Source organism: Manis javanica, chromosome 15 (genome assembly GCF_040802235.1).
Source record: "Manis javanica isolate MJ-LG chromosome 15, MJ_LKY, whole genome shotgun sequence".
NCBI lineage: Eukaryota > Metazoa > Chordata > Mammalia > Pholidota > Manidae > Manis > Manis javanica.
The window spans coordinates 25,635,678-25,659,199 of NC_133170.1; the positions used below are offsets into that span (position 1 = coordinate 25,635,678).

General features: G+C 54.0%; 3 protein-coding genes across 13 annotated transcripts; 1 reads left to right on the forward strand and 2 right to left on the reverse strand.

Moving 5' to 3' along the window:
- Positions 1–336: 336 nt before the first annotated feature.
- USP5 (ubiquitin specific peptidase 5) lies at positions 337–13,118 on the reverse strand. 2 transcript variants are annotated; one of them, XM_037004545.2, is made up of 20 exons: positions 12,794–13,118; positions 9,909–10,034; positions 9,598–9,664; positions 9,286–9,419; positions 8,984–9,129; positions 8,539–8,723; positions 7,996–8,090; positions 7,144–7,337; positions 6,347–6,418; positions 5,889–5,976; positions 5,636–5,761; positions 5,004–5,157; positions 4,501–4,675; positions 3,673–3,761; positions 2,968–3,159; positions 2,352–2,495; positions 2,131–2,276; positions 1,762–1,915; positions 1,414–1,498; positions 337–793 (listed from the first exon to the last, which is right to left on the reverse strand). In XM_037004545.2, the coding sequence occupies exons 1-20, from the start codon at positions 13,004–13,006 to the stop codon at positions 700–702; spliced, it is 2,679 nt and encodes an 892-aa protein (XP_036860440.1). In that variant the 5' UTR covers positions 13,007–13,118; the 3' UTR covers positions 337–699. The 2 variants fall into 2 exon arrangements, with proteins under 2 accessions (XP_036860440.1, XP_036860441.1); XM_037004546.2 differs by having other exon boundaries at positions 3,037–3,159; positions 12,794–13,116.
- A 37-nt stretch (positions 13,119–13,155) lies between these two features.
- Positions 13,156–15,904, forward strand: CDCA3 (cell division cycle associated 3). 4 transcript variants are annotated; one of them, XM_017670755.3, is made up of 6 exons: positions 13,156–13,858; positions 14,072–14,246; positions 14,497–14,626; positions 14,910–15,203; positions 15,335–15,438; positions 15,551–15,904. In XM_017670755.3, the coding sequence occupies exons 2-6, from the start codon at positions 14,127–14,129 to the stop codon at positions 15,707–15,709; spliced, it is 807 nt and encodes a 268-aa protein (XP_017526244.1). In that variant the 5' UTR covers positions 13,156–13,858; positions 14,072–14,126; the 3' UTR covers positions 15,710–15,904. The 4 variants fall into 4 exon arrangements, with proteins under 4 accessions (XP_017526244.1, XP_073078318.1, XP_073078319.1 ...); XM_073222217.1 differs by having other exon boundaries at positions 14,137–14,246; XM_073222218.1 differs by lacking the exon at positions 14,072–14,246.
- A 1,021-nt stretch (positions 15,905–16,925) lies between these two features.
- GNB3 (G protein subunit beta 3) lies at positions 16,926–23,434 on the reverse strand. 7 transcript variants are annotated; one of them, XM_017670752.3, is made up of 10 exons: positions 22,093–22,404; positions 21,793–21,831; positions 20,509–20,615; positions 20,362–20,425; positions 20,077–20,239; positions 19,911–19,977; positions 19,624–19,825; positions 18,376–18,592; positions 17,389–17,514; positions 16,926–17,303 (listed from the first exon to the last, which is right to left on the reverse strand). In XM_017670752.3, the coding sequence occupies exons 1-9, from the start codon at positions 22,201–22,203 to the stop codon at positions 17,408–17,410; spliced, it is 1,077 nt and encodes a 358-aa protein (XP_017526241.3). In that variant the 5' UTR covers positions 22,204–22,404; the 3' UTR covers positions 16,926–17,303; positions 17,389–17,407. The 7 variants fall into 7 exon arrangements, with proteins under 7 accessions (XP_017526241.3, XP_017526239.3, XP_017526242.3 ...); XM_017670750.3 differs by having other exon boundaries at positions 16,926–17,514; XM_017670753.3 differs by lacking the exons at positions 16,926–17,303; positions 17,389–17,514 and adding an exon at positions 22,425–23,434 and having other exon boundaries at positions 17,515–18,592; positions 22,093–22,179.
- Between the last annotated feature and the right edge of the window lie 88 nt (positions 23,435–23,522).

A 23,522-nucleotide genomic window follows, 5' to 3' on the forward strand; every position in this document is an offset into this window, starting at 1 on the left:
GAAAGTAGGGAACTTCCAGGTGGAGGAATGGGGGGGCTGGCAGGGAGGGAAAATGGGGGCTGGGCTGGGCATCCTCAGAAGCTGGTCCCCATGCTGTCCCCAGTGAAGGTCAGTTCAGGGTACTAAACGAGACACAATCTAGCCATTGTACTTTTATTCACATCGTGTATTTTGGCATTTTTCCAGAGGACAGGGAAGAGACGGGGTGGGAGAAGGACTGAGGCAGGAGGGCGATGGGGATCCCCATTCCCTCACATGCCTCCTTGTCCGACCACACGCAAGGAGCAAACACAAAGGGGGACCGGAGGCACGGGTGCCCCTCCTTGGGAAGAGGCTGCATGGAGCTGCACCCACCCACACACACACACACAGACAGGCCCCCTCCACACCAGGGGCTGGCAGGATTACAGAGAAGCAGAGCACTGTGGGGTCAGTGGGTAGGAAAGCAACAAAGTCTCCTCATAGACAGGTGGCTGGCCCACCCCCACTCCCTTCCGGCCCTGTCCCCAAAGTCTCTGAGTGCACCCCGTCCCCTGCTTTGCTTGGCCATTCTCCTGTGGCCTCTAGCTTCTTCTCTGCTGCTGGAGACAGAAAGAAAAAGGGTACAGAGCAGGGAGCTGACATCCATCCTGCAGTCGCTATCCCTCATGCCAAGTGGTCTGTCCCCTGCCCCCAGTGGTAAGGGGTCAGGGCAGGCTCTTAGCTGGCCACTCTCTGGTAGAAGTAGATGTAGCCCAGGTCCTTGGGTGGCTTCTCAGAGGCACACACTTTCTGGTCATTGTAGATCACCCACCTGGGGAAGTGGGGGGAAAGTGGAAAAGGATGAGCAAACTGGGTGCTGCACAGTGCAGCCAGTCTGACAGCTCCTGGAATTGGTCCTAGTGATTCTGGGGCAGAGGCTCCCTCCATTCTCGGTTCAGCCCCCCAAACCTACAGTCCCGCTGCTACATGTCTGATGGGAGCCTCCCAATATCATGTCCCCTGCTTGGTGTCTCCAGATCCTCTGGTACCTCTACAGCGACCCCCCAACCCCGTTCCTGGTAGGCAGGGGTCAGCAAACTTTTTCTGTAAAGGGCCAGAAAGTAAATATTGCAGGCTTTACAGGCCATCTAGTCTCTGACTGCTCAACTTCCATTACAGTGTAAAAACAGCTACACATGATACATAAATGAGTTAAGTGTAGTTATGTTCATTAACACTTTATTTTTTATTTATAAAACAGGTAGCCAGAGTAAGACCTTGGGCTGTAGTTTGCAGATCCCTGCTGTCAGGTTTTCTATCAATTCCTGGTGTATCTGTGCCCTGCCATCAGCAGCCCCTTTACCTTCTTCCATAGTACTCTGAGGACTTCCAGGATGCCCCTGCTCATTCCCACCACTCCCCTATTCAAAATGCACACAGCCAGCCCCTCACCTGCCTTCCTTCTTGATGTGGCAGACGTAGTGACCACACATGGTAGAGGTGCCCATGTGACTAATGAAGGCAAAGAGTTGATATTCTAGGGAAGGAGACAGAGGGCGGAGAAGATGAGAGGAATCCTGGAGTGACAGCCCAGAGACAGACCTAACAACTCAAAGTCAGGACATGAGTTTCAGGGAATCAGGCACATATTGGGCCAAAAGTTTGTCTCAGGCTCCTAGAACCCCCACTTCAGAAGTGACATCAGTGGAAAGAAGCCCATGCACTCCCTTGAGGGAAGGAGGGCTGCCTCGGAGTGAGGATCTAGTGTAGTGGACTGTTCTGTTTCCCAGGGACACTCACTTCCAGGGCCATCCCGGACTTTAGGTCCCACTGGCACAGACTCAGAGATTGAGTCAGCAGCTGAGCGGCCCTCTGAGATGTCCATGGCAGCTTCTGCATCTAGGTCATCAATATGACTGAAGATCCAGTCCACAGCCCGTTCTAAACTATTGTTCTTGGAGAGGAGGGAAGCATTGTTACTTTTTCCAAGTTGAAGGGGAACACCAACAGTGGAAGCTCCAACTCCTTCTTCACTGCCACAAAATGGTGGTGCCCCAGCCTTGGCCAGACCACACTGGTTGTCTCTGGCCTTGCTCACAAAAGATGGTGCTGACTCCCGCCCCCTTCTTCCCCCCCAGGCCCATGTCCTGAGCTGGGGGCAACCCGTACCGTGGCCCGCAGAGCTTTCAGAGCCTGGTCCCGGGAGAAGCCCATGGAGACGATGGTGGTCACACAGTCCTCTGGTGGGGGGTCAGCGGCTGCACTTGTGGAGCCAGGCCCACTGGCGCCAGGCAGGATGAGGGGGTTTGCAAAATCTGTGGGTGTGAAGGGGTTGAAGCATTTGGGGGAGGGCAGTGGCCCTGCCCGCCCCGTTCGCCACCGCTGCCTACCTGGATCGTCCATGTGTGACATGACCCAATTCATGGCAGCCTCGGCCCCACTGTTGCCCGTGTAGTAGACAGCTTTGCGGCAGGCATCCATAGGGAAGCCCATCTCCACCAGCTGGACGATGACGGATTCATCCAACATGGGTGCTGTGGTAGGAACAGGTGGGCACTGTGACTTGGGTCCTCAGGTCACCATCTGCTGCTCCTCCCTCACAAAGTCCAGCCCCCACCCCCCATACCATGCAGACCTTATTCCAGAACTAAAGTGAAGCACAACATAATGTGGGTCCAGCTGTTACCCTATAGATACAGACTGAAGCCAAAGGTCCCCCATGGGTCCCCTGCCTGGCCCATCCTCAACAGGACGGGCCCCATTTCTGGAGCGTGAATCCTGCTCCTGCCCCAACCATGAGAGAACAAGGGCAGAGAGGCCACCGGCCAGCGCTGCTGCCATGCCCACAGAGAGGTGGCTGGGAGCACTTGGCTGGTCCTCACAGAGGGGGCAGAGGGGATTTGAAAGGGAGGACAGGAGAAATAAAAAGCACAGGGACAAAGGGAGCAGACAGAGAGGACCCCCACCAGCCAAGGAGGGAGACAGGCAGGAAGAAGAGTCACTAACATGTCGGAGAGGAGAAGTGAGGGGAGCAGAAGGAGTCTTCGTCTTCGTTGCCATAGAAACCAAGGCTACCTTTGGGCTCATCCGGAGTGACCAGGGGTGGGGCAATGTCAGGCAGCTCCTCCTCCCCAGGCTGCAGCCCTGTGCCCCTCAACTGGGAGATGTCTAGCTCCTCTGGCATCTCAATGGACACATCTGGAATCGGAATGGCAAGGTCGCCTAGCAGCTCCCCGAGGCCCTTCCTGGGAGAGCACTTTGGGAACCCCGAGCCCCTGCCCCGTCTTAGCACTGCTCCATGAGGAGGAGCTGCTCAGGGCAGTACCAACCTTAGGGGTCCCAAGGTAACAAGAGCAACAGTGGGCCTGGGGGCCAGGAGACCTGCAGCCCTAGATCTACCACCAATGAGCCATGGACAAGGAAGAGGGCTTCCAACTTGCACAACAGAATGATTTTATACCTCTGTGGATCTCAACAGAATCTTGCCAATTATAGAAATAAAACTATGAAAATCATTTTTGGTTGTAAATCGTAACTATAAAATAAAGTGCTTTCCAAACTAGACACGTTTTGAAACATCTAAGGTAATGTTTTCCCCTTTTGGAGGAAAGCTAAACACTAGTTTACGTTCTGACATCTGACTCCCTGTCAGGCTCCTTATATTTCTAGTATTTCCTGCTTCACCTGCCTCCCTTGTCCCAGCCACCATACCCAGTTTCTTGGGCACCCAGTCTAAGCCGAACGTGAACTTCTTGATCTGGATGACCAGGTAGTCAGGGAATGAGGCAAATCGTGTAGTCCTATGGAAGAGAGAATGTCCTGGTACCCAGAGAATCCCAAGGCTCTCCACTCCTGAAACCCCTACCCTGGGGTTCAGCCTCTCACAGGCAGAAGATCTAATAACCCAGAAGATACTCCGTATTCTCTTTTTTTTTTTTTTTTTTTTTTCAGGAGAGCAAGGTACAGGCTTTTATTTAGAGATACAGTGAAAGGACACAGCTCCTGGCTCATGCCAGGAGGGGACAAGAGAGTCCCTATACTCCGTATTCTTATCTTGCCCTGAGCAGGCCTCAGAGCATCTGCAGACAAAGAGCAGAAGCCAGGAGGCTGTCTCGGGGGCAGGAGCAAAGGGGCTGAAATCCCTTGACCCCAAAGTACCCTTTCAGATCTCAAGCACATGCCAACAGAAGAGTTAGGCAAAAAGTGGGTCTGTTTGCTGGAAATCCAGATTCTGCACACAGCTGGTACTAGGTACCTGTGCTCTGCCAGGACTGAGGGAGTGAGTGGAGAGAAGCTGCACCAAAAAGTGACCCTGAACCACGAGGAAGCCAACGGAGCCGGGGGCAGGACAAGCTAACTAGAATCATCCACACCCACTGCTGCTGGGGCCCCTTGGCGCCCTCAGTGCCTGATTACCAGCCCTAGCTGATGCAACCCTGTGATGCCAACCACAGAGGGACAAGCCAGTGAGAGAGGCAGTGTCTCTGGTGCCACCCTGTCCTAGCCCCGGAAGTGGAGGCCCCAGCCAACAGGACTCACTTGACAGCAACCGACTTGGCTTGCAGGGCTGTGCTCCAGAAATCATCCACCTGCTCGGGGGCCCCGTAGGCCTCCAGGCAGGAGCTGAAGGGCACCTGGGCCCGGACCAGCTCTGGCAGTGGCAGCTTCTCCTCTTCAGCCTGCCGCTTCTTCTCCTCATACTCCAGAAGCTCGCCTGGAGACAGAAGGGGCAGGTGGAGCCTTGAGCGGGTGCGGCCCCTTTCCCCACTTAGCCTCGCCCTACTGGCTGTGTCCTCTGCTACTTCAGCTCCTCCACGCTCCCCAACCACCTGACACAGGTCTGTATGTGGTCTCACCTCTCTCAACGCAGGTCTGCCCACAAGGTGTGGGCAGGGCTAACCCTACCTGCCCTCGATGGCCTGGTGTCAGACCTCTGGCCGGGGGGGCAGAGCAGACTGTGGGCTCTGCTCCTACATGGTGCCCACGCACCCCTCAACCTCAGACTCCAACCACACCCCTACCCTGCTGAGTGCACAACTGACCTTTGTTGAGGGCTGCATCCATGGGCACAGGCAGCTGCATGATGTAGTCCACTCGCTGAGTGTACTTCACCTTCTCTGTGGCCAGGCACTTGATCTTTTCCTCCACCAAGAAGCGGAACACTTCATTAGGATTTTCAGAGCTCCGGCAATTCCTCTGTGGGCAAAAAGGCAGAGTGAGGAGATCTGGGCAGCCAGGAAATGAGGCAGGGGCCAAAAAAGTTCACTGAGCGCCAAGGAGAGGGGAGTACAAGGGAGACTACCGCTAAGAGGCATGGGATGCAAGAGCAGAGCAGAAGCCTTCCCTAGTTAACACCCCATCTTAGTGCTGTGGGAAGGGGCTAGAACAGGCGTGTATTTTTCTTTGCAGGCGGTGAGCGGTGAGTATCCTCATGTCATTTTCTCTGGGTGCACCCTTCACTGGCTGCAAGCCCGCCAAGGGTCAGGACCACTGCCTGGCTTTACTGTTCTCCTCACGTGCAACTGCTACTCAGGGAAGGCTCAGTGCATGCAGATGTCAGGCTACAGGAGTGGGGCTGACAAGGGAGGAATGGGCAAGAGGGAAAAGGGGGTGAACTGCGGTGAGGTGGAAGGGCTGTGCAGACGGCCCTCCCTTGCCACCCTCCAGCCCTTACCTCCACCATGTTGATAAGGTGAAGGAAGAACTCCTGGGCATCCTGCTGTCGGTTGGTGGAGAACTCAGGGTGGCCCTTGCCAATGAGGGCCTTGAACATCCGAGGGGCAATGCCATCTTGAACTTCCTAGACAGAGCCAGGGCAGAGACTCAGCCAGGGCTCAAAAGGCCACCGAGTGGCCTTTTTTAGACATCTCCCAGACCTCAGTTACCCCTAATTCCAGAGCCTGAAAGGAACAGAGTCCCAGGCTCACCTTTTGTTCTGGCACCTGCTCCCCATCGCCTGACTCTGGTGCTGGCTTGGAATACTCCCCCGAGAGAAGGCCATGGCCCAGCTTGGCCCTGCGTTAACATCCGAGAGAACCGTTTGACTTCGGTCAGCTAATGATGATCAGACATCTATCTCTACCTTTTCCTCCCCTCACAGCCCTCCTTAGACAACTCTCTAAATTGTGAAAAAACTTAAGATGCCACAGGAATACAACTCAAGGCAGACAGCAAGCCCAGAGGCAACCATCTGAAAGTTTCTAACTGGCCAGAGACGACACTGCTGCCCTCTCCAGGTGGTCATGGAGGAGGAGGAAGGCATATACAGGCTGCAAGGCTGTCAGCAGCCTCTGCTGCCCTCTCCAGGTGGTCATGGAGGAGGAGGAAGGCATATACAGGCTGCAAGGCTGTCAGCAGCCTCTGAACACAGGCCCTGGCTACATACACCTGCGTGCTGAAGTCCTGGGTGGGATCCGCCGGGGCATTCTGGAAGATCTTCTCCAGTTTATCCACATACCTAAAAGTCAAGGGAAGGATCATCGCAGGGCTTTGGCCTAGGCTTGGAGGAAAAGGGGAGGAGCAATTGTCTACTAGCTCAGGAAACAGACTCCCTCCAGTGTGGGGAGTTCCATAGTTGAACCTTAGGTCCCTTTCTTTCCAGCAATTGCCCTTCCCCCTCTCATTTCTATCAGCGTGCAGGGTACTGTGAGGGTTCCTTTCCCCACTTGCTGGGAGAACCAGGGGAAGGAAGAAGACAGCCTGGGAGGAGGATAAATACAGCGGCATTCTACTGAGCAGAACTTGTTGATACAGTTTCCACATATGCATCAGGTCCCTTCCCAACGAGATGGAAACTCCTTGATGCTCAGAATTTGCCTGTCCCGGTGTCCCAGGCCCTCCCCTCTCCTCTAGTTCTACACATCCATGTGAGGTGCCCATCTGATGTCACTGGCCTAAAATAAAGCCCACCAGCTTGCCCTTGGATCAAGAAGGAGGCCACGAAGAGCCCTGGGATTTGGGGTTCTGCTCTAGCAGAGGGGTTTGTGTGGCTGCCGGGTGGCGGTGGGGCAGTTCTTTGACTTGTTCCCTCTCAGGACGCCAGCTGTGGTGCAACAGGAACAAGGACTGAGCTAGAACAGAGGCACTGAGGGAGGCTGAAGGAGGGCCGTGCCGAGAGGCTGGCAACCAGGGGGGAGCTGGGGTGTCTGGGGTACAGGGTCATGGGGAGAGGGCACCACTCACTTCCTCTGAAAGTCGGGGATGCTAAAGAGCACCTGGACCACCGAGTTGAGGTAGCAGCTGTTACCCAAGTTCCGGATGCCTGTGTAGCCAGGCCCGAACAGGGGCTTCAGGGGCACCCCCGACTCCTGGATCAGCTCCCACTCGCCAATCCGCTGGTTCATGTCTATCTCCAACTCAGTCATCGTCTTGTCCGTCTGCCGGGGAAGGGGCACTTCAGACGGGGTGAGACACTCAGCCCTCTATTTTTTACACTGATCCTTCACAGCATCTAGATGATACCCAGCTGGAGCCCAGTATTTGTAGAATTATGGACTCTACATGGGAGGCACACAGGCCATCATCTAGTTCAAGTTCTAGACGGCCACAAGCAATTGCCCCACAGGCCTGTTATATCATCAGCCTCTGCCTGAATGAGAGAGTGAAATGAATGCAATTCCCCCTTCCTGAAGGGTTTTTCTTATTCCAAAGTTAGCCCTTCTCAACCCTTAGGTTCCCACTCAAGCAGTTTCCCCAGCGAAGCTTCCGGATGGGGCCAGGTGCCCCTGCTTTAAACTGCCGCCGTACCCTGTCTTTCTCACAGCGCCCATTTGTGTGAGCATATGATTAACACCTGCTTTTCCATCTAGAACATAAGTCTACAGAAGCAAGAACCACAGCTGTCTATTCACATGGTGACAAGCACACGGAAGGTACTCAGTAATATTCAGTGGACCAATGAATGATGCGAGGCAGTTTTCCAAAGGGAGCCCATGTGTCTTGGAGACTGGGATAATTGTGGCAACTTTCCTCTCAAATGTGCTGCCTCTGCAAGGAAGAAGAAGGGCCTGATGGGGCAGGAATGAGGATTCTCACCTTCTGCATCTTCAGCATGTCTATGCCAAAGTGGGACAGGTGCTCGGCCAGGCTGGGGTCCAGGACCATGTCGTCCTCATCATATGAATACACATCTAGGGCAGAGGCAGGAGTAGTGTTGGAAGGGGTAGCTCAGGACTGGCCTGACCACCAATCTAACCCCCTACCCTGGGGGTCCTTGGTCGGATAGAAAGGCAAGCCTGTACGGGGAACCTTGATATTGGCTCCCTTGAATGTCAGTGAGGTCACAAGCCTTTTGGGGGTTGTCAGGGAAGATGGGTGAAAGGTAGGGTTGGAAGTAATTGTGACTCCAGCAGCATAAGGTGCCAGAGTCAGATGGGTTAGGAAGGATACTCACTACACTGATAAGGATGGCAACCTCTAGGAAAGGGAGTGGGATTTGGGAGGTTAGCAAGGCTTTAGTCTAATTTCTAACATTTTCATTGCTTCTCAAGAAAATGTATTCACGTGTTATTCATGTCACATAAAATGCATAACAAGGGCACACTCTGGCAGGGGGGGTGGGTGGGAGGAGGGGCGTACCGGCTCCATCAGGGGTGATGGTGCCCAGTTTGACAGCCAGCGGGTAGCCCGTCTCCCTGTAGTGCTCCACGGCATGGTTGTTGCCCCCACTACCGTCAAAGTAGCGCCGGCCACAGAGGATGGAGCCATCTGTCAGGTTGAGCCACAGGTTCTCTCTCATGTCACACTTGGAACACTTCCAGCCACTAACCCAGGAAGAAGGAAATTAGCTGAAACACGAGTCAGGGGTATATGGGAGTAGCAGAGAGAGGGGCCTCTGTGGGTCCCCTGCCATCCAAGACTTTTCTCATCTCCTCTCCTCTGGATGTCCCCTTGCTGAGTTTATTTCCCCCAAGTCTCCCTCATGGGCCTGCTCCCGCCTTGCTCTCCCCAGATCCCCCAGGGGGGTGGCCTCTTTGCCCCTGCTTTGGGGGCTGCACCTCGAGGTGGAGGGGCCAGGCCTCACCAGGGAGGGATTCGAGCAGGGCTGTCCAGCTGCTTGAGGTTGAAGGCGTGCTTAGACACCTGCCGTACTTCCCCATCCCAGGCCTGCACCTCCAGCTTGCGGGAGGCCGAGTCGGCTGACAGTAGCGCCTCCACCACACAGGTCACCTGGGGGAAGCAGAGGGTCAGAGATGGTGCCGACGCCCAGCCCCAAACGCCGCTCTGGCCTCTGGGTCTTCAGCCTTCTCGGTGCTTGCCCAATACATCATTGCTCTGGCCCCACCTGCCCTAGAATCTTTGGCGGGGGTGGGAAGGTATTCATACCCGATCTCTGACAATGTCTGGCAGTCCCCCCAAACCATCCCGGGCAATTTCCAAGTAATCTGGCAAAATGACAATCTTCACATCCTCATCGTATTCAAACTTCTCCTCACTGAGGTCAAAGCCACCCTCGACACCTGGTGGGACAGGGAATAAGAGGGAGAGTAGGACAACCACCACCAGTCAATGTCCCTCCTCTGATATAGCACCCCACCTAGTCCCCTGCAGGGCTCTGGGGCCACTGGTCAGGCCCAACCCTTTGGGGAAATGAGGGAGAAGACCACGCAGGAAGAAGAGGGCTGCAGAGATGCTTACCAATGGCCAGCCGGGTGGGCTTCTTCCGCGGAGGGTCTCCAGTGCCTGAAGTGGTGTCCTCCTCTTTCTTCAATAAGGCCAGATGGGCAGGGTCAGCAATAAGCACCAGGGAAGGGACACATGGAGAGAATGGGCAGGATGGAGTGGGTTAAACTTGGAAGAGATTGGAGCTAAAAAACATGTGCCAAGTTTTAATGACACCAACAGAAATAGGTTACAGAGGGGAATTGAGGCCCACAGACGTTCAGAATGAAACAGACTCATATGGGGGCCCTGTGGGATGTGCCTAAATGTCCCCAGACCAGTCCTACCGGGCGCCGGGTCCGCCGGAGGTGCAGGTAGACTCGCTGGCCCGTCTTGTTGAAATGTCTCTCCACATACTGTTTTCCGAAGCCCAGGAATGTGTTCATACAGATGTAGAGGCCACCCTCAGACTCCTGCAGGACAGGATGCAGGGCATGAAACTCAGGGAGGATGAAGCCAGGCCAGTGGGGAAACCAGTACCTGGGGTCGGAGACTGCTAGTTTCCAGAAGCAAGGTTCTGTTCTCTACCTTTGCATGGCTGCTTGGCAAGTCACAGATGTGGCCTTTTGGGACCTGGTCTGTGGCTAAGATTCTCCCCAACCTCCTATGATTTTAGTCAACAATAAGGACACGAGGGGCTGGGCAACACCTATCGGTCACCATTCCTCTTTGTTCTCATTCTTTCTCTGGGCTTTGGAGCCCTCCAACCAATGGCATAGAACTCCCTTTTCCTCTCTCCTGGAGCCAAGAGATCCAGAAGTAAACTGTTATCAAATACCGAGGGCTTCCAGTGCCTCATTCAGACTACATTCAGAAGGAAAAAGATCCTTCGCTAGGGAAGACCCGCTGACCCTACACCAGGACACCATGACAATCTACCTGATCTCCAGGATTCAGAAAGCCTTCCAGACTGAAGGAGCTAAGATTCCAGCACTGGAACAGTACATCTAACCCTGATTTTGATTTTTATCATACTCCACTAGGTAGTCAAACTAGTCCACACTGAGTCTTCTTCCTCCACTCCTGCTGCACTCTGGCCCCAGGGGAACAATGCCTTGCTTGGGACTCAAAGCCAAACCTAGACCAGTCTGGCGGGGTTATGAAGTCCAGCATTCTCCAGCCCCTATCCTGCCACCTCCTCTGACAAATAACGGAAGCTCCACTATAGCCCATCAACCTTGAACCTCAATACCATCCTCTTGCTAGAACAATCTAGCAGTCCCTGCAGAGATAGATGGGACACATATACCCCAAGAAGACAACAGGGAAAGACAAGTGTCCACCTAAATCACAGCTGGGGAGGGAGGATGGGCTTCTCCCAAACTGGGAAAATCTACCAGTGTCTTCGTAAACTGAGTGATGGAGAAGGTGGAGGAGGAAACTGGAGACAACAAGAGAGTCCTCACTCAGATCTAAGCAACCACAGGCATCTTCTTCCTGAAATAAAAGCCTCAGTGGCCTTGAAAAATTCTCTAATGATACTAAAAATAGGGCACTAGCTAAGGCAGTTCTTGATCCCACAGATTGCTCTGTACCACTCCCTAGAACAGCACGAATTACAATGTTCATGAGCAAAGAGCGTATCTCATCAGGGAGGACAAATAAACTCTCTTTCTACCATGGACCCAATTCGGAGATAACCAAATATGCCAGAAGTTGGTCAGCCAAGCAACTAGGCCACACTGGATGGAGATCCTGACTTGGGGTGAGAGACAGAAAGTGTAAAGATTACAAAAACCCCTTTTGGATTATTCAAAGCAGTTACTAAAGAGAGAGACAGGAGTGTAAAGAGGGAGCCACTGACTATCATCTGTTGGTAATTAAGAAACACCTTCCCTCCTGATAAAAATGGTGCTTCACCAAACCATGCACTGGATAAACTGGGAGGCAGGTGGGAGCTCTGCAGTGATTAAATCCACTGTTGAAAATAAAAGCTGCTGGTTTCACCAAGGATGGGGAACCTGGAGCTCTGCTCCAGGCTGTCCTCTTTGAGCTCTGCCAAAGCCAGGCTTCAGAGAAGCAGCACGTCGTCTGAGGCCCAGATCAAAGCTCAGCAAATGAAGCAAACCACAAATCACAGTGATGATCCTGAACTAGGTCTTAGATCCTGCTTATACCCTCGGCACCAGCGATGCATTGGTGAAGCCTTTCCACTCTGACTTGCAGTTTTCCCAGCCAGGAGCTGGTCTGGCTGAACACCCTGGGCAGAGCCCAATAGCGGCTGGAAGGGAGGGCTGGTGAAGGGGGTGGATCCCAACTAAGCTGCTGCCCTCTCCGTTCAGGCTCTGGCCTGGATGCAGGCTGGTTTCTGCTAAGAAGTTGACACAGGAAGGCAGAACTGCACGAAGGGAGGTACCTAGTGGAGCCTGCAAAACGTGAAGCATAGTGTGGGTGGAGGCTTTGTCTAGTCAAGAGTGGGAGCGGGATGGGAAAAGGGCCTTAGCATCTCCCACTTTAGAAACCACACCTCTGGGAACCTTTTAAAAAGGGTCCCCTTAGCACTCTGTGATGGGCGCGAAAAAAGGGGGGAGTGCTTCGGCCATAGTTTAACTCAAAGGAGAAGACTAGGGCTTTCCTTTCCCCTTCTCCCTCTACCCCGCACCCCGAATGACCCACCTCTTCGCCCCCAGTCCATACTGACAATAGGTGGAGTCTCTCTAACCCGGCCTGTTTCAGAACAGGCATTCTTCGTGGTCACTTCGAGACTACTAGGAGCCTAGGAAATGCAGCAGTCCCCACCCTCCAAGCCCAGTCCCGGCCCAGAACAGTGGGGGGTCGCCCCATCCCTCCCACACGAGACTACAAAACCCGGAGAGCCATGCGCTACAGACAAGGCCAACTCCCAGGCTTTCGCAGGGGACCACGTGGGAGATGTAGTCTGGCAACTGGGTTGAGCCTCTACATTAGAACGGCAGTGAGCGCGGTAAGACTACAATCCCCACAGTGCTCCTTGAGACGGGGAACGAGTAAGACGGGCGCGGTGGCTTCCGGGGGCGGTAGTCACACTACAGCTCCAGCTAATTAAAAGCAACGGCAGGGAGTAAACGTGGGAGACTACAAGACCCATGGTGCAACGCAGGGAGGCGGTAGCCCAAGCCTTGCAGGCCCCGGCAGAATGACCAGGGCGATGGAAGGAAGTCGTGCTCGTTGCGGGCGTAGGGAACGGGCTTACCGGCGTATCGAAGGAGAAGGCGCACTCATCTTTGTGGACCCGGTCTCCAGCCTTAGGGACCCGGATCGTCGGCAACACTGAGAGCAGCGCCTCCTCACTCAGCTCCGCCATGACACCGGCAACAGATCCTCCACACACAGCGGCTCCCACCGGTCCTAGTCCCCCACCCCCCTCTGCTCTTGCCGGCCAATGAGCACTACTCACTGGGGGCATGCGCCGAAGGGAAGACGCGCGAGAACGGCAGTCGGACCGAGCCTGCCTACTAGCGCTCCGCCCTGTGCCCTACTCTTGGTTAACACCAATGAAAAGCTCTCCAAATGCAGTCGACGGTCGAAACAACCAATCCCACTCTCCCAGGGAAGAGCGCAGGTGGAGCAGCGAAGTGGGCCCCGTAGTTTTGGTTGCTCAAACTCTCGGACCCCTACAGTCCCTTCGCGTGCTTTCTATTGAAGAGCAGAAACTGACGGTTGTTTAAACCAATCAATCCCAGAAACTTTCCCGAGTCTGTCCAATCGGAAAATAGAAGGGCAGTTGTATTCTTGGTATTTGAAAAGGGCTGTCCAGTGAGGCGGAGCTTGAGAAGGTGCCGCGTGATTGATAACTCTTTTAACCAATAAGGATCACCATCTCTCTCGCCTCAGAAAAATCTTAAGTCCGTCTCCAGCTGGACCTTTATCATAGTAGTGTAAAAATTCAAGATTTTTTTAAAAATAAAATAACTTGGTTTGGAAACTGAAGGTCTCAAAAGCGAAGACTGGCACTCCTCAAAGTGTCACGATGGACAACTTGCAGCCCGATACGGAACCAAACTCCCTTCACCAAGGCGGCGTCACTCCCGGACAAGCCAAGCCAAACCGGTGCCCCTTGCCCTATAGTCCCTATGATAGACGTCCTCCCAGCCCAATGGCTACCTTCAATAGAGGCGGGTCTCACATAGTCTACCTATAGGGACCTGCGTTGGCTCAACCAATAGGATCAAGACGGGGGCGTGGCGGGAGGTTTGAAACTCAGCTTTGGGAGTTGAAGTTCGAGCGGCTGTGCACCCAAAAGCGGCATTGGGGCCCGGTAAGTGATTTGAATAAACTAGTGAATAGATTAGAAGGCCCGGCAGGCTCGGAATGAACCACCTTGTCAGCTGCAGCAGTCATTATCCCCGCAGAGGCCTCTGGCCCAGAGGCCAGGAGGTTCCTCAGCTGGGAGCTGGGAAGATCGGGTGGTCTGGCGTCAAAGGTCGGACTCGGTCGCGGGAGGGGCTGAGACCTGAGTCGATTCTCACAGGCATCCCTTCCTCACCCGGGCCGGGCCCTGCCCCACCCTATTCCTCCTGATTGAGATGGGCTCAGCCAAGAGCGTCCCAGTCACTCCAGCGCGGCCTCCGCCGCACAACAAGCATCTGGCTCGAGTGGCGGACCCCCGTTCACCTAGTGCTGGTATCCTGCGCACTCCCATCCAGGTACTCTGGTCCGCGGTGGAGGAGGCAGAGAAGCTAACTGTCTGAATTCTTGGGCCTCTGCCTAACCTGATTGTGGGAGAGCCCTCACGCCCTCCTCCCTCTTCTACGTAGAGGCCTTATTGTCCACATTCTCAATCCGGGTGGAGTTGGCTCAGTATCTGAGAGCCTTGGCAATTCCTGCCTGAGGCTAGAGACCTGGGAGGGTAGTAGAGTCAGGATCCAGACTTGTTCTAGCTTTTGGTCCTGATAGGTGGAGAGCTCTCCACAGCCAAACCTACCAGCAGAGAAGCAGCTGGAGAGTCCTAATCAGGCTCAGGACTCAGATCCCCGCTCTCCTACCCTTGGCATTGCACGGACACCTATGAAGACCAGCAGCGGAGGTAAGTGTTGGGCCCAGGGAATTCTGATCAGGGTGTCACCTAGCATCCTTGGGTGGGTCAAATGAAGCCATTCTTTCAGGGTTCCTTAAAGGGGCCTCCACACTTCTGCTTTGAACCCATCTCACTCTTTTCTCAACATTTTGCTCCCTTTCACCTCGATTTCTCTCTTCCCAATCCTTTAAAGACCCAGGAGGACATGAATCTTAAGGCTCCTCGATTTTTTATTCCTTTCTGAATGCCTTGTTTCAGAGGGTCACTGTCTCACCTCATTTCTCCCCTCTAGAACCCCCAAGCCCACTGGTGAAACAGCTGAGTGAAGTACTTGAGACCGAAGCCCCCAGATCGAATCTTCCCCCAGAGCCTGTTCTGCTGCTAGAGGCACCTTCATCTTCTGAATTGGACTTGCCTCTGGGCACCCAGTTTTCCCTTGAGGACCAGATGCCACCTTGGAGCCAGACTGAGCTCCCCACCAATCAGGCGTTTTCCAGGGAGGAAGCAGGACAGCCCGCAGAAACCCCCATGGCCAGCCAGGGCTCAGATACGTCCTTGAGAGACCCTGAGACTCCCCGATCTTCAGGTACAGAATTTAAGGGCAAGGTATAGGGAAGAGACATTGCGATAATATTCTGGGATGATGTCCATGGATGAACATAATAAACTGTAAGCCTTTAATTGTGGCTCCTTGCTTTAACCCCTTTCCCTCCCTAGGTTCTAAGCATAACAGACGGAAGCCAAATGGCAAGGTACCAGGGAGATCTCCCCTCACCATCCTGCAGGATGACAATTCTCCAGGGACTCTGGCACCACGACAGGTAAAGGAGAGAAGGTGAAAGCTAGGAAAGCCAATGTGGAGGGTGGGAGGCCCTGCCACCTGAGGGGCCTTCTCTGAAACTCCTTCCCCACATCACACACTGCCTTTTGCAGGGTAAGTGGCCTTCTCCCCTGAGTGAAAATGTTAGGGAACTAAAAGAAGGAGCCACACTGGGAACTGGACGACTGCTGAGAACTGGAGGATGGGCATGGGAGCCAGGCCAGGACCATGACAAGGAGAATCAGCACTTCCCCAGCTTGGTAGAGAACTAGGCTGGGCTGGCCTGGCGGGGTTCACCAGGGGTCTGGTGATATGCTGTGCCCTCTCACCACTTCTTTCCCCAAGAGACTGGAAAGGGTCGCTTGCTTAACTCCCCTAAACTACCAACTCTGGGACTGAAAACTTCCTTGGGCTTTGTGTTTTGTGTGTTTTTTCTTTTGTATATTAAAGGAAGTGATTTTAAATAATGTTTTTAAATCTTATACCTAAACCTTGGACGGGTCTTCTGGATGTAGAACAGTGGCCTGGGGAGCTTGCGTTCCCTGGCCTGAGTGTCCCCCCACTGATACTCCACACCTTGTTTACACACCTCCCTTAAATCCTGGTGTGCCCCAGGGCTCTAGCCTTGGCCTTTTCCTCTTGCTAGGTGTTCACTTATAGGGTTTTAACTATCACTTAACTTATATTCTGGTAACTTCCAGGTCTCTTGTTCTAACCCTGACCTTTATCCAGCTCCCCACAGGTACTTCAGAGTCAGGCAGTCTAAAGTTGAAATGGTGATCTTCCTTTAAAAGCTATTGCTCATCCTTATTCTCTGTGCCTGTGACTAACAGCATTATCCACCCAGTTGCTCAAACCTGAACCTTGGCCAGAAGAATCTTGAATTCTTCCCTCTTAATGTCCCATATCCTGATTCTTGGTTCCTAAGTCCGGGTGATTCTTTGTCTTTTATCTCTTCTGCATCCCTTCCCTCCCCCAACCTACCACTTGTGCATTTCTTGCCCCCAGCCTCCTATCTTGTCTCCCTCCATTCCACGCAGTCTTCCCTGCCTTCCCTTGAGCAGCCTCACTGCTGCTAGGGCTGCCTTCCTGAGGAGCAAACAGATCATGTTACTACACTGCCCCAAACTCTACGGTGGTTCCCACTGTCCTTAGGATAAAGTCTGTACTCTCAGCCTGGCATTCAGAGCCTTTTATAATCTGATTCCTTCTCCACATAAGCCTCTCATATAAACACATACATACACACCATACACAGCCTATAGTGAAGCGTTGTACACACACTCTCCCTGCCACCTGGTGAATACCCTCTCCTGACCCATCTCAGGCCTTCCCCCATGAGGCTTGGGCTTCTGCCTCTACCCTACCTTCTGTGCACACACTGTTGTACCCAATCTTTATCACTGCACCTATAATATTTTATTACTTAAGTGGGACCTGTATCTTTTTGGAACAAAAGTAGGGTGGAAGCCAAAAATCACAGCTATACCAGGGTGCTACACTTTATTGTAGGTGCTTTAGCAGAGAAAAAGAAGGTAGAAGAAGGAGAAAGCCTGGAGGAGAAGGAGGCCAGAGCCATGGCCGCAGGACTGAGCACCCTGCGCCTCCCGGGTCTGGGCAGAGGTAGTGTCCCGGGGGAGGACTCCTAGGGCCTGAGGACTCAGACTGGGAGCCTGCCCGGCCTTCCAAGGGCCAGGGAGGACCAGTTGTCCTTGTTCATCAAGGAAGAAGCTGTCAGGACCATGGAGAGGGGAGGCCATGGGAGGTGCTGGGGCCTTCCTTGTCCCTGTGTCCTTGATGTTGCCTCCCAGAGGCACACTCCCCATACTCCTGCCTTCAAAGGAGACAGCCCGGTGGGAATGGCAGCTGGGGTATAGAAGAGAAAACCTGAAAGAAACCTTCAAGGAACTGGGCAGGGGAGGGGCAGCTGAGTATCTTTATGGATTGTTACCTCCCCTCCACCAGCCTCCTCAGTTCCAGATTTTGAGGAAGCTGTCCCAGGAGCCGGTTGCCACAGCCATCCCGTCGGCTGTGACTCCCAGGCAGCTGACCCTGTTGTCATGGCCAGAGAGGATGCCTGAGTAAAAGGGAGAGGTGTCAGCCCATTTGCTGTGCTGATTTGGCAGGGGGAATGTATGCACACGCAGGAATCCTAGGATGGGGGCAGGCATCGGTCCTGCAGCCCCTGGTGGAGACTAAAAGAGGATTAGCTCTGAGGTAGGGTTGCTCTAGAGGCAATCTCTCCTGACTCTCTCTGAGGGAGGGGACGGCGGGGACAGGGAAAGGTTGGATGTGGCAGCGCTGTGAGAAAAGCAAGGGGCACCTTGATGGGCACTAGACCAATGGAGAAGATCACCCTTTCATCTTCCTCCTTTGTTTCCAAATGAAGAGACTGAGGCCGAGAGAAGTGAGTTGCCCAAGGGCACTCAAAAAGTGAGCAACAGAATGAAGATTTGGATCCTGACTCTCTGGCCAGTGTTATCTTCATTCAGTACCTGGCCTCTCCCAAGGGAAGAGGCCACACTATCTGATTCAACCTCAGACCAGGCTGGGCCTAGATAAGCCCCTAGGTTGGGGTCAGGGCCCCCAGGCCACCCTAGCTCTTGATTCTGATCATTGCATAGTTCCCTGAGATTGCTCTTTCTTTCAGTGGACCCTCCCGAAGCCAGAACTGACTGGACATTGAAGGCCCACAGGTCCGGGGTAACCGGAGGAGCTCATTTGGCAGGGAGCAGCTGTTGGCATGGGGTAGTGCAGAAGGGCTGCTCAGAGTGACTTTTCTTTGAGGGAAGATGGCCCTAGGTTGGGAATCAAGGGGACTGGGTTCCCAGGGTAGAGCTCAGTGACCCAGCAATTCGGGGCCAGCAGTAAGAGAGTCCAAACAAGGGGAGCTGGGGAAGAGGCCTGGCCAGGGTTGTAGTAGGGGGCTGGCCCTTACCCACACGCTCACACTTGATGGAGTCCCACACGTTGCAGTTGAAGTCATCGTAGCCTGCCAAGAGCAGACGGCCGCTGAGGGAGAAGGCCACGGACGTGATACCACAGATGATGCTCTCATGGGAGTAGGCAGTCAGCTCCTGGTCTGCCCGCAGGTCAAACAGGCGGCAGGAGGCATCGTCCGAGCCTGTGCAGATGGCTTCTCCACTGGGGAAGAACTGAGGACACAGACGGCCTGAAGGTCAGGACTCAGACCCTGGCAGCTCACGGCCTCTCCTGCCCCCTCCCAGGCTTCTGCCCTGGTGGCTAGAGGGCAAGCTGTTTCCCTCAGCCTCTGCCTGTCCTTACCCCTGTGCTCTTCATTGCTAACATTTATCCCTTGCAAGCTGCATACCTGTGGCTCCCCTACACCCTTCACTTGCTCCTCACTAAGATGTTATTTCCCCAATGCAGGTGCAAACATGAAGCGGGGGGAGGGTGGGCAGCTTGCCCAAGGTCACATGGCCCGAAGGGTGGAGGTTGCCCCAGGCTCCTGTGCACAGGCTGGTCTGCCAGATCAGAGCATGCAGGAGCAGGCCAAGCACAAATGCATGGCCTGAATCTCATGACGAAACGTCAGATAAACTCACATGGAGGGGAAGTCTACAGACAATTGGTTTGTACTCTTCAAAAATGTCAGTGTCATGGAAGACAAAGGCAGAAAAACAGTTCCAGTTTAAAGGAAATTAAAAAGATGCATTGCAAGGAAATACAGTGCAGATTCCTGGACAGAAAGAACACTGCTACTAAGGACATTTTTGAGATAACTGGTGAAATTTGAGCATAGGCTGTAGACCATAGTATTGTGTCACTGTTAAATTTCTTGATTTTAAGAATTATACAGTGGGTGTATAAGAACAGCCTTGTTTTTAGGAAGATATTTAAGGGATAAGAGACATGATGTCTGTAACTTAACTCTCAAAGACCCAACAAAATGTGTCTGTATCTACAACCGGGTATATATGTCTGTCTGTCTCTCTGTCTAACTATCCTCCCTCTATCGAGAGAATAATAAAGATGTGGTAACATGTTAACAGTGAATATGGGTGAAAGGCACACGGGAGCTCTTTTTATTACTTGCAACTTGTCTATAAGGTGAAATAACTTCAAAGAGGAAAGTTAAAAAGGAGGGGCCGGGGGCTCTGGGGCCACTGAAGGCTGTGTGTGGCGGGGATGAGGCGCCCTGGAGCTGGAGCAAGTGGGGGCTCACACAGATAGCATTGATGTCTGACTCATGGCCAGTGAAAGTCTGCCGGCAGGTCCCCTCCCGCACGTCCCAGAGCTTGGCGCTGGCATCACAGGCACCCGAAATGAAGAGCTTGAAGTCAGGAGATACAGCCAGGCTCATGCAGTCCCCTGTGTGTCCCACAAACACGGTCTTCTGCTGCCCAGTCTCAATATCCCACAGGGCACTGCCGGGAGGAGGGAGGCTGTCACAGAGAAAGGCTAGAGCAGAACTGTCTTCCAAGCCCAACATCCACAGCGTCTGGTCCTCACCACGTGGTGTCTCCTGAGCTGGTCACAATGTTGTTGTCGTCCAGGAAGCGGCAGCAGGACAGATAACCTGGAGGTGGTTAGGACAATGCCTGGCTGCAGAGGCACTAGCCGTCAGGGCCAGGCTTCCCTGGACCTCTCTGGCGCCACTAGAGGGTCTCTGGCTCACCTGTATGTGCAGAGAGTTCCCGGCTGACCTTGACATTGCCCTCACGGGACTTGAGGTTGTAGATGGAGCACATGTTGTCCAGTCCCCCACATGCCACAAAGTTCCCCGATGGGGAATAGGCACAGGTCATGACCCAGGAGGAGCGCAGTGGGATGGCATGTACCTGCAGGAGGGTTGGTGTGGGCAGAGGCAAGAGCATCTGAGCCCCCAGATGGGCAGAGAAGGGCAGGCACAATATCCCCAAGGAGGGCAGGGTGATGGAGGGCGGGGAGGCAGGGCTGGTACCTTGTTGGTGGTGTAGGTGTCCCACACGATCAGCTTCCCATCTTGTGAGGCACTGACCAGCAGTCTGGAGAGAGGCCACCGTGTCACCTAAGCCTCTCCCTCCTGCCTCCCCCTCCCGTTCCCCTTTGGGTGCATCTCAAGCCTCACTTGGAGTCGGTGGCCCAGTGCATGGCATAGATCTTGGCCAGGTGTCCCCTTAATGTCCGCCGTGTCCGCATCTGAACTCGTCCCACAACCTCTAGGCCAGACACCAGCTGCAGAAAAGGGGGCATGAGAAACCAGGGTGAGCAGGGTACATACCCAGAGCAGGGACAGCTGCTGATCTGTCCAAGTTCATTTGTGGGTGGTTCTTGGTCATGCCCCCAGCCTTAGAGAAAGAAGCCCTTGTCCTGGAGTGGCGTAGACTGATATACAGACAAGCCACAAGATGCACGGCCAGTGTTTACTGCCTCTTCAGTGGGGAATGGGGGAGAATGACAGGAGGAGGGAGGGTGATTCCCATCACATAAATACTCCCCCCTTGACCAAGTTCAAGCTGCCAACATGAAGCCACCGAATACAAACTTAGGAAGGGATGTACACATCCACTGACCCAAGCCTCTAGCAGCCTGCTCTCACACCACTGTGGCACAGCCACCTCTAACTGGGTACCCAGGGCATCACCATGACCCTGAACTGCACCTCCTGGAATCTGTGGTCCTCTGCCCATGAAACTCTATCAGTGTCTAGACTTATACTGGGGCTCCAGCGTCAATAGACTTGACTTGCCATTTACTTGCTTTATTATCTCAGGCAAATTACTTAACCTCTCTAAGCCTTTTCCTAATCTGTAAAATGAGGTCTATAGCATCTACCTTACAGCGTTGTCATGAAAATTCAATGAAATTATATATTTAAGTAGTTTAGTCCAGTGTCTGGCTCATGGTAAGTGTTCAGCAAATTTTATTATTAACATTTAACCCAATCTAAGATGCCACCAACTCTAAGAAGCACTATTCTTATGTAAGAAAGAAAAAATGCTGCCAGTTATAATTGGAAGGCATCATCTATTGTTGGATGTATCTTGATTTCAGAGATGTCAAAATGTGCATCTTAGAATTGATGAAGAGCAGTAAGACAATGAGTAATTAGAGCCCACATGGGCTTTATGATTTACAGGGTGCTGTCTCTCCTCCTCCTTACCACCATGTAAAGGGGTTTAGTCACTCATTTTATGGACAAGGATGGAGACAGCATCTGCATCCTTAGTTTCCAATACTGTGCCTAGCCCAGAGCAGATCTCACTATACAGCTGTTGAATGAATTCATTAATGTCATTCCTCATTCCAAGAACATGCTGTAGTAAAGTTTGGGCGCTGGCTGCTGCTGGTCAGGGAGCTCCCAGACCCATCCCTCCCCTTAGGCCCTGCCATAAGGCACAGGAGGTCTCACCTCTGCCAGAGTAATGTCGGCACAGGCTATCCTGGCATCCTGCAGGGAGAAAGCAGATGTCAGGGGAGGGTAAGGGCAGGGTGGGGCTGGTGGGTGCATGGGCCTCTGAGGTAGGTGTGCTAGAGGGCCCTAGGGCTGGGGGGTCATCCAAGTTCAGAAAGGCTCTGGTCACTTCCAGGTCAAGGGGCTCTAAGGCGTCACCCAAGAGTGAATCTAGCCCCCTTGCCCCCAGGCCACACTCCCTCATGACCCTGGTTCCATGTTTTTTGGGCTCCCCCAGTGGGAGGGTTCTGGGGTTACAGCTATCTGCTTCTTGAGCTGCTCCGCTTCCTGCCGCAGCTGCTCCATCTCCCCCATGGCTGATAGGTTGAGGGGTAGCTCCAGCTCCTGCCAGGGACATGGGGTAGGCATAGGGGGATCCCCGCCAGGCTATGTTTCGGTCCCTCACACCCCACACAGGACTCCTCACGAGAGCTAGAGCCCACTCTAAGAAGTAGGGAAATGACTGGGTGGCCTGCACCACCTCCCCGCTCGCCCCCCCAGGTCTGGAGGCCTGTGCAGCCGGCCGCAGCCTGCTGGAGTCCCCGCGGCCCCCAGCCCCAGAGAGCAGAGCCAGGCTACCTCCTTCTTACTTGGGCTCTGCGTGGACCTCTCCCAGGTTTCCAGCTCCAGTTCCCAGGCGCCTCCTCACTCCCTTGGCTGCCACGCCTGCCCGTCACCTGCCCTGGTCTCTGCTGCCAGGGGAGCTGACTTGGCCTGGCCCCACTCTGGGTGTGGGGGGGCACTGGTAGGGAAGGGTAGGGCCAACGACGTCAGGCAAATGAAATCACTGGCAGGGGTGAGGGGAGAGGACAGGGAGGCGGCAGCTTCCTTGCCTCTTTGGGCCCAGCCTAGGGGAAGGGAGGGGGGAGTGTGAGGCTGCAGAGAGGAGCAGACCCCCACAAGCCCTGGGGGGAGGAGGGGTTGAAGGGGTGCTTCCCTGGCCAGTCTCTGCAGGCAGAGATAAGAGCATCAGGCCCCATGGGATTAGAACAAAGCTGTGAGGATTTAAAGGTTGGGGTTTGGCAGGGGTGCAAAGGAACAGTACCAACCACAGCTCCAGGGGCCCTCGGGCTGTGACCTTCCCCCCCCCCCCCCCCCGGCGATGACCTTGGCAGTCAGGGCCTACCTAGCAACCACTCCAGGAGCCAGAATATGAGGGTGCGAGATGGCCCACTGTCAACACCCACAATTTTGTTCCTTAGCTCAGGGTAGTGGGGGAAGAGGGTTACAGTAACTATGTGGGGGGTGTGGATAGGAGTTGCGATTAGGAAGGACTGATCTGGATAATCCTTCTTCTCAACAAACCCAACCAGCTGTCCCTGGGTTTGATCCTGGGATCTGGGGAGGTACAGGGGATCCAGGAAGGATGACAGGCCTGCCCCTACTTTGGGTGGAAAAGGATTACAAGAGGAGGGCAACCCTGTCCCTGCTCCCATGTGGGGTCTGGCCCACCCCTTGCCCCCATGACTCACAGGGGCTCACTGGGACTCTAAGGGGAGAGGCCAGAGGGATCAGGCAGCCCTAAGTCTCCCCGAAGCTCAGGGGGAAGACAGGCTTAGGGCTGGAGGCCCAAGGAGCAGCTGTCGGGGATTTGTATCCATTTGCATGAGGGGAGCAGGTGGACAAGATTTCCCTGACAAAACACAGGCCTGAGTGGCCCAGCCTCTGGGAGGCCTGAAGACACCTGT

What these genes read in the sequence shown, in the direction of transcription:
- USP5 (XM_037004545.2), bottom strand. Translation starts at nt 13,006, where the DNA reads ATGCCCCCAGTGAGTAGTGCTCATTGGCCGGCAAGAGCAGAGGGGGGT. An exon ending in CAGACATTGTCAGAGATCGG is followed by an intron (nt 9,130 to 9,285) that starts GTATGAATACCT and finishes TGCTTCCCCCAG; the next exon opens with GTGACCTGTGTGGTGGAGGC. An exon ending in CATCACCCCTGATGGAGCCG is followed by an intron (nt 8,091 to 8,538) that starts GTACGCCCCTCC and finishes CCTCTGCCCTAG; the next exon opens with ATGTGTATTCATATGATGAG.
- CDCA3 (XM_017670755.3), top strand. Translation starts at nt 14,127, where the DNA reads ATGGGCTCAGCCAAGAGCGTCCCAGTCACTCCAGCGCGGCCTCCGCCG. An exon ending in TGAGACTCCCCGATCTTCAG is followed by an intron (nt 15,204 to 15,334) that starts GTACAGAATTTA and finishes TTCCCTCCCTAG; the next exon opens with GTTCTAAGCATAACAGACGG. An exon ending in GGACTCTGGCACCACGACAG is followed by an intron (nt 15,439 to 15,550) that starts GTAAAGGAGAGA and finishes TGCCTTTTGCAG; the next exon opens with GGTAAGTGGCCTTCTCCCCT.
- GNB3 (XM_017670749.3), bottom strand. Translation starts at nt 22,203, where the DNA reads ATGCCTACCCCATGTCCCTGGCAGGAGCTGGAGCTACCCCTCAACCTA. An exon ending in AGCTCAGGAGACACCACGTG is followed by an intron (nt 19,826 to 19,910) that starts GTGAGGACCAGA and finishes TCCTCCCGGCAG; the next exon opens with TGCCCTGTGGGATATTGAGA. An exon ending in CAGACATCAATGCTATCTGT is followed by an intron (nt 18,593 to 19,623) that starts GTGAGCCCCCAC and finishes CTGTGTCCTCAG; the next exon opens with TTCTTCCCCAGTGGAGAAGC.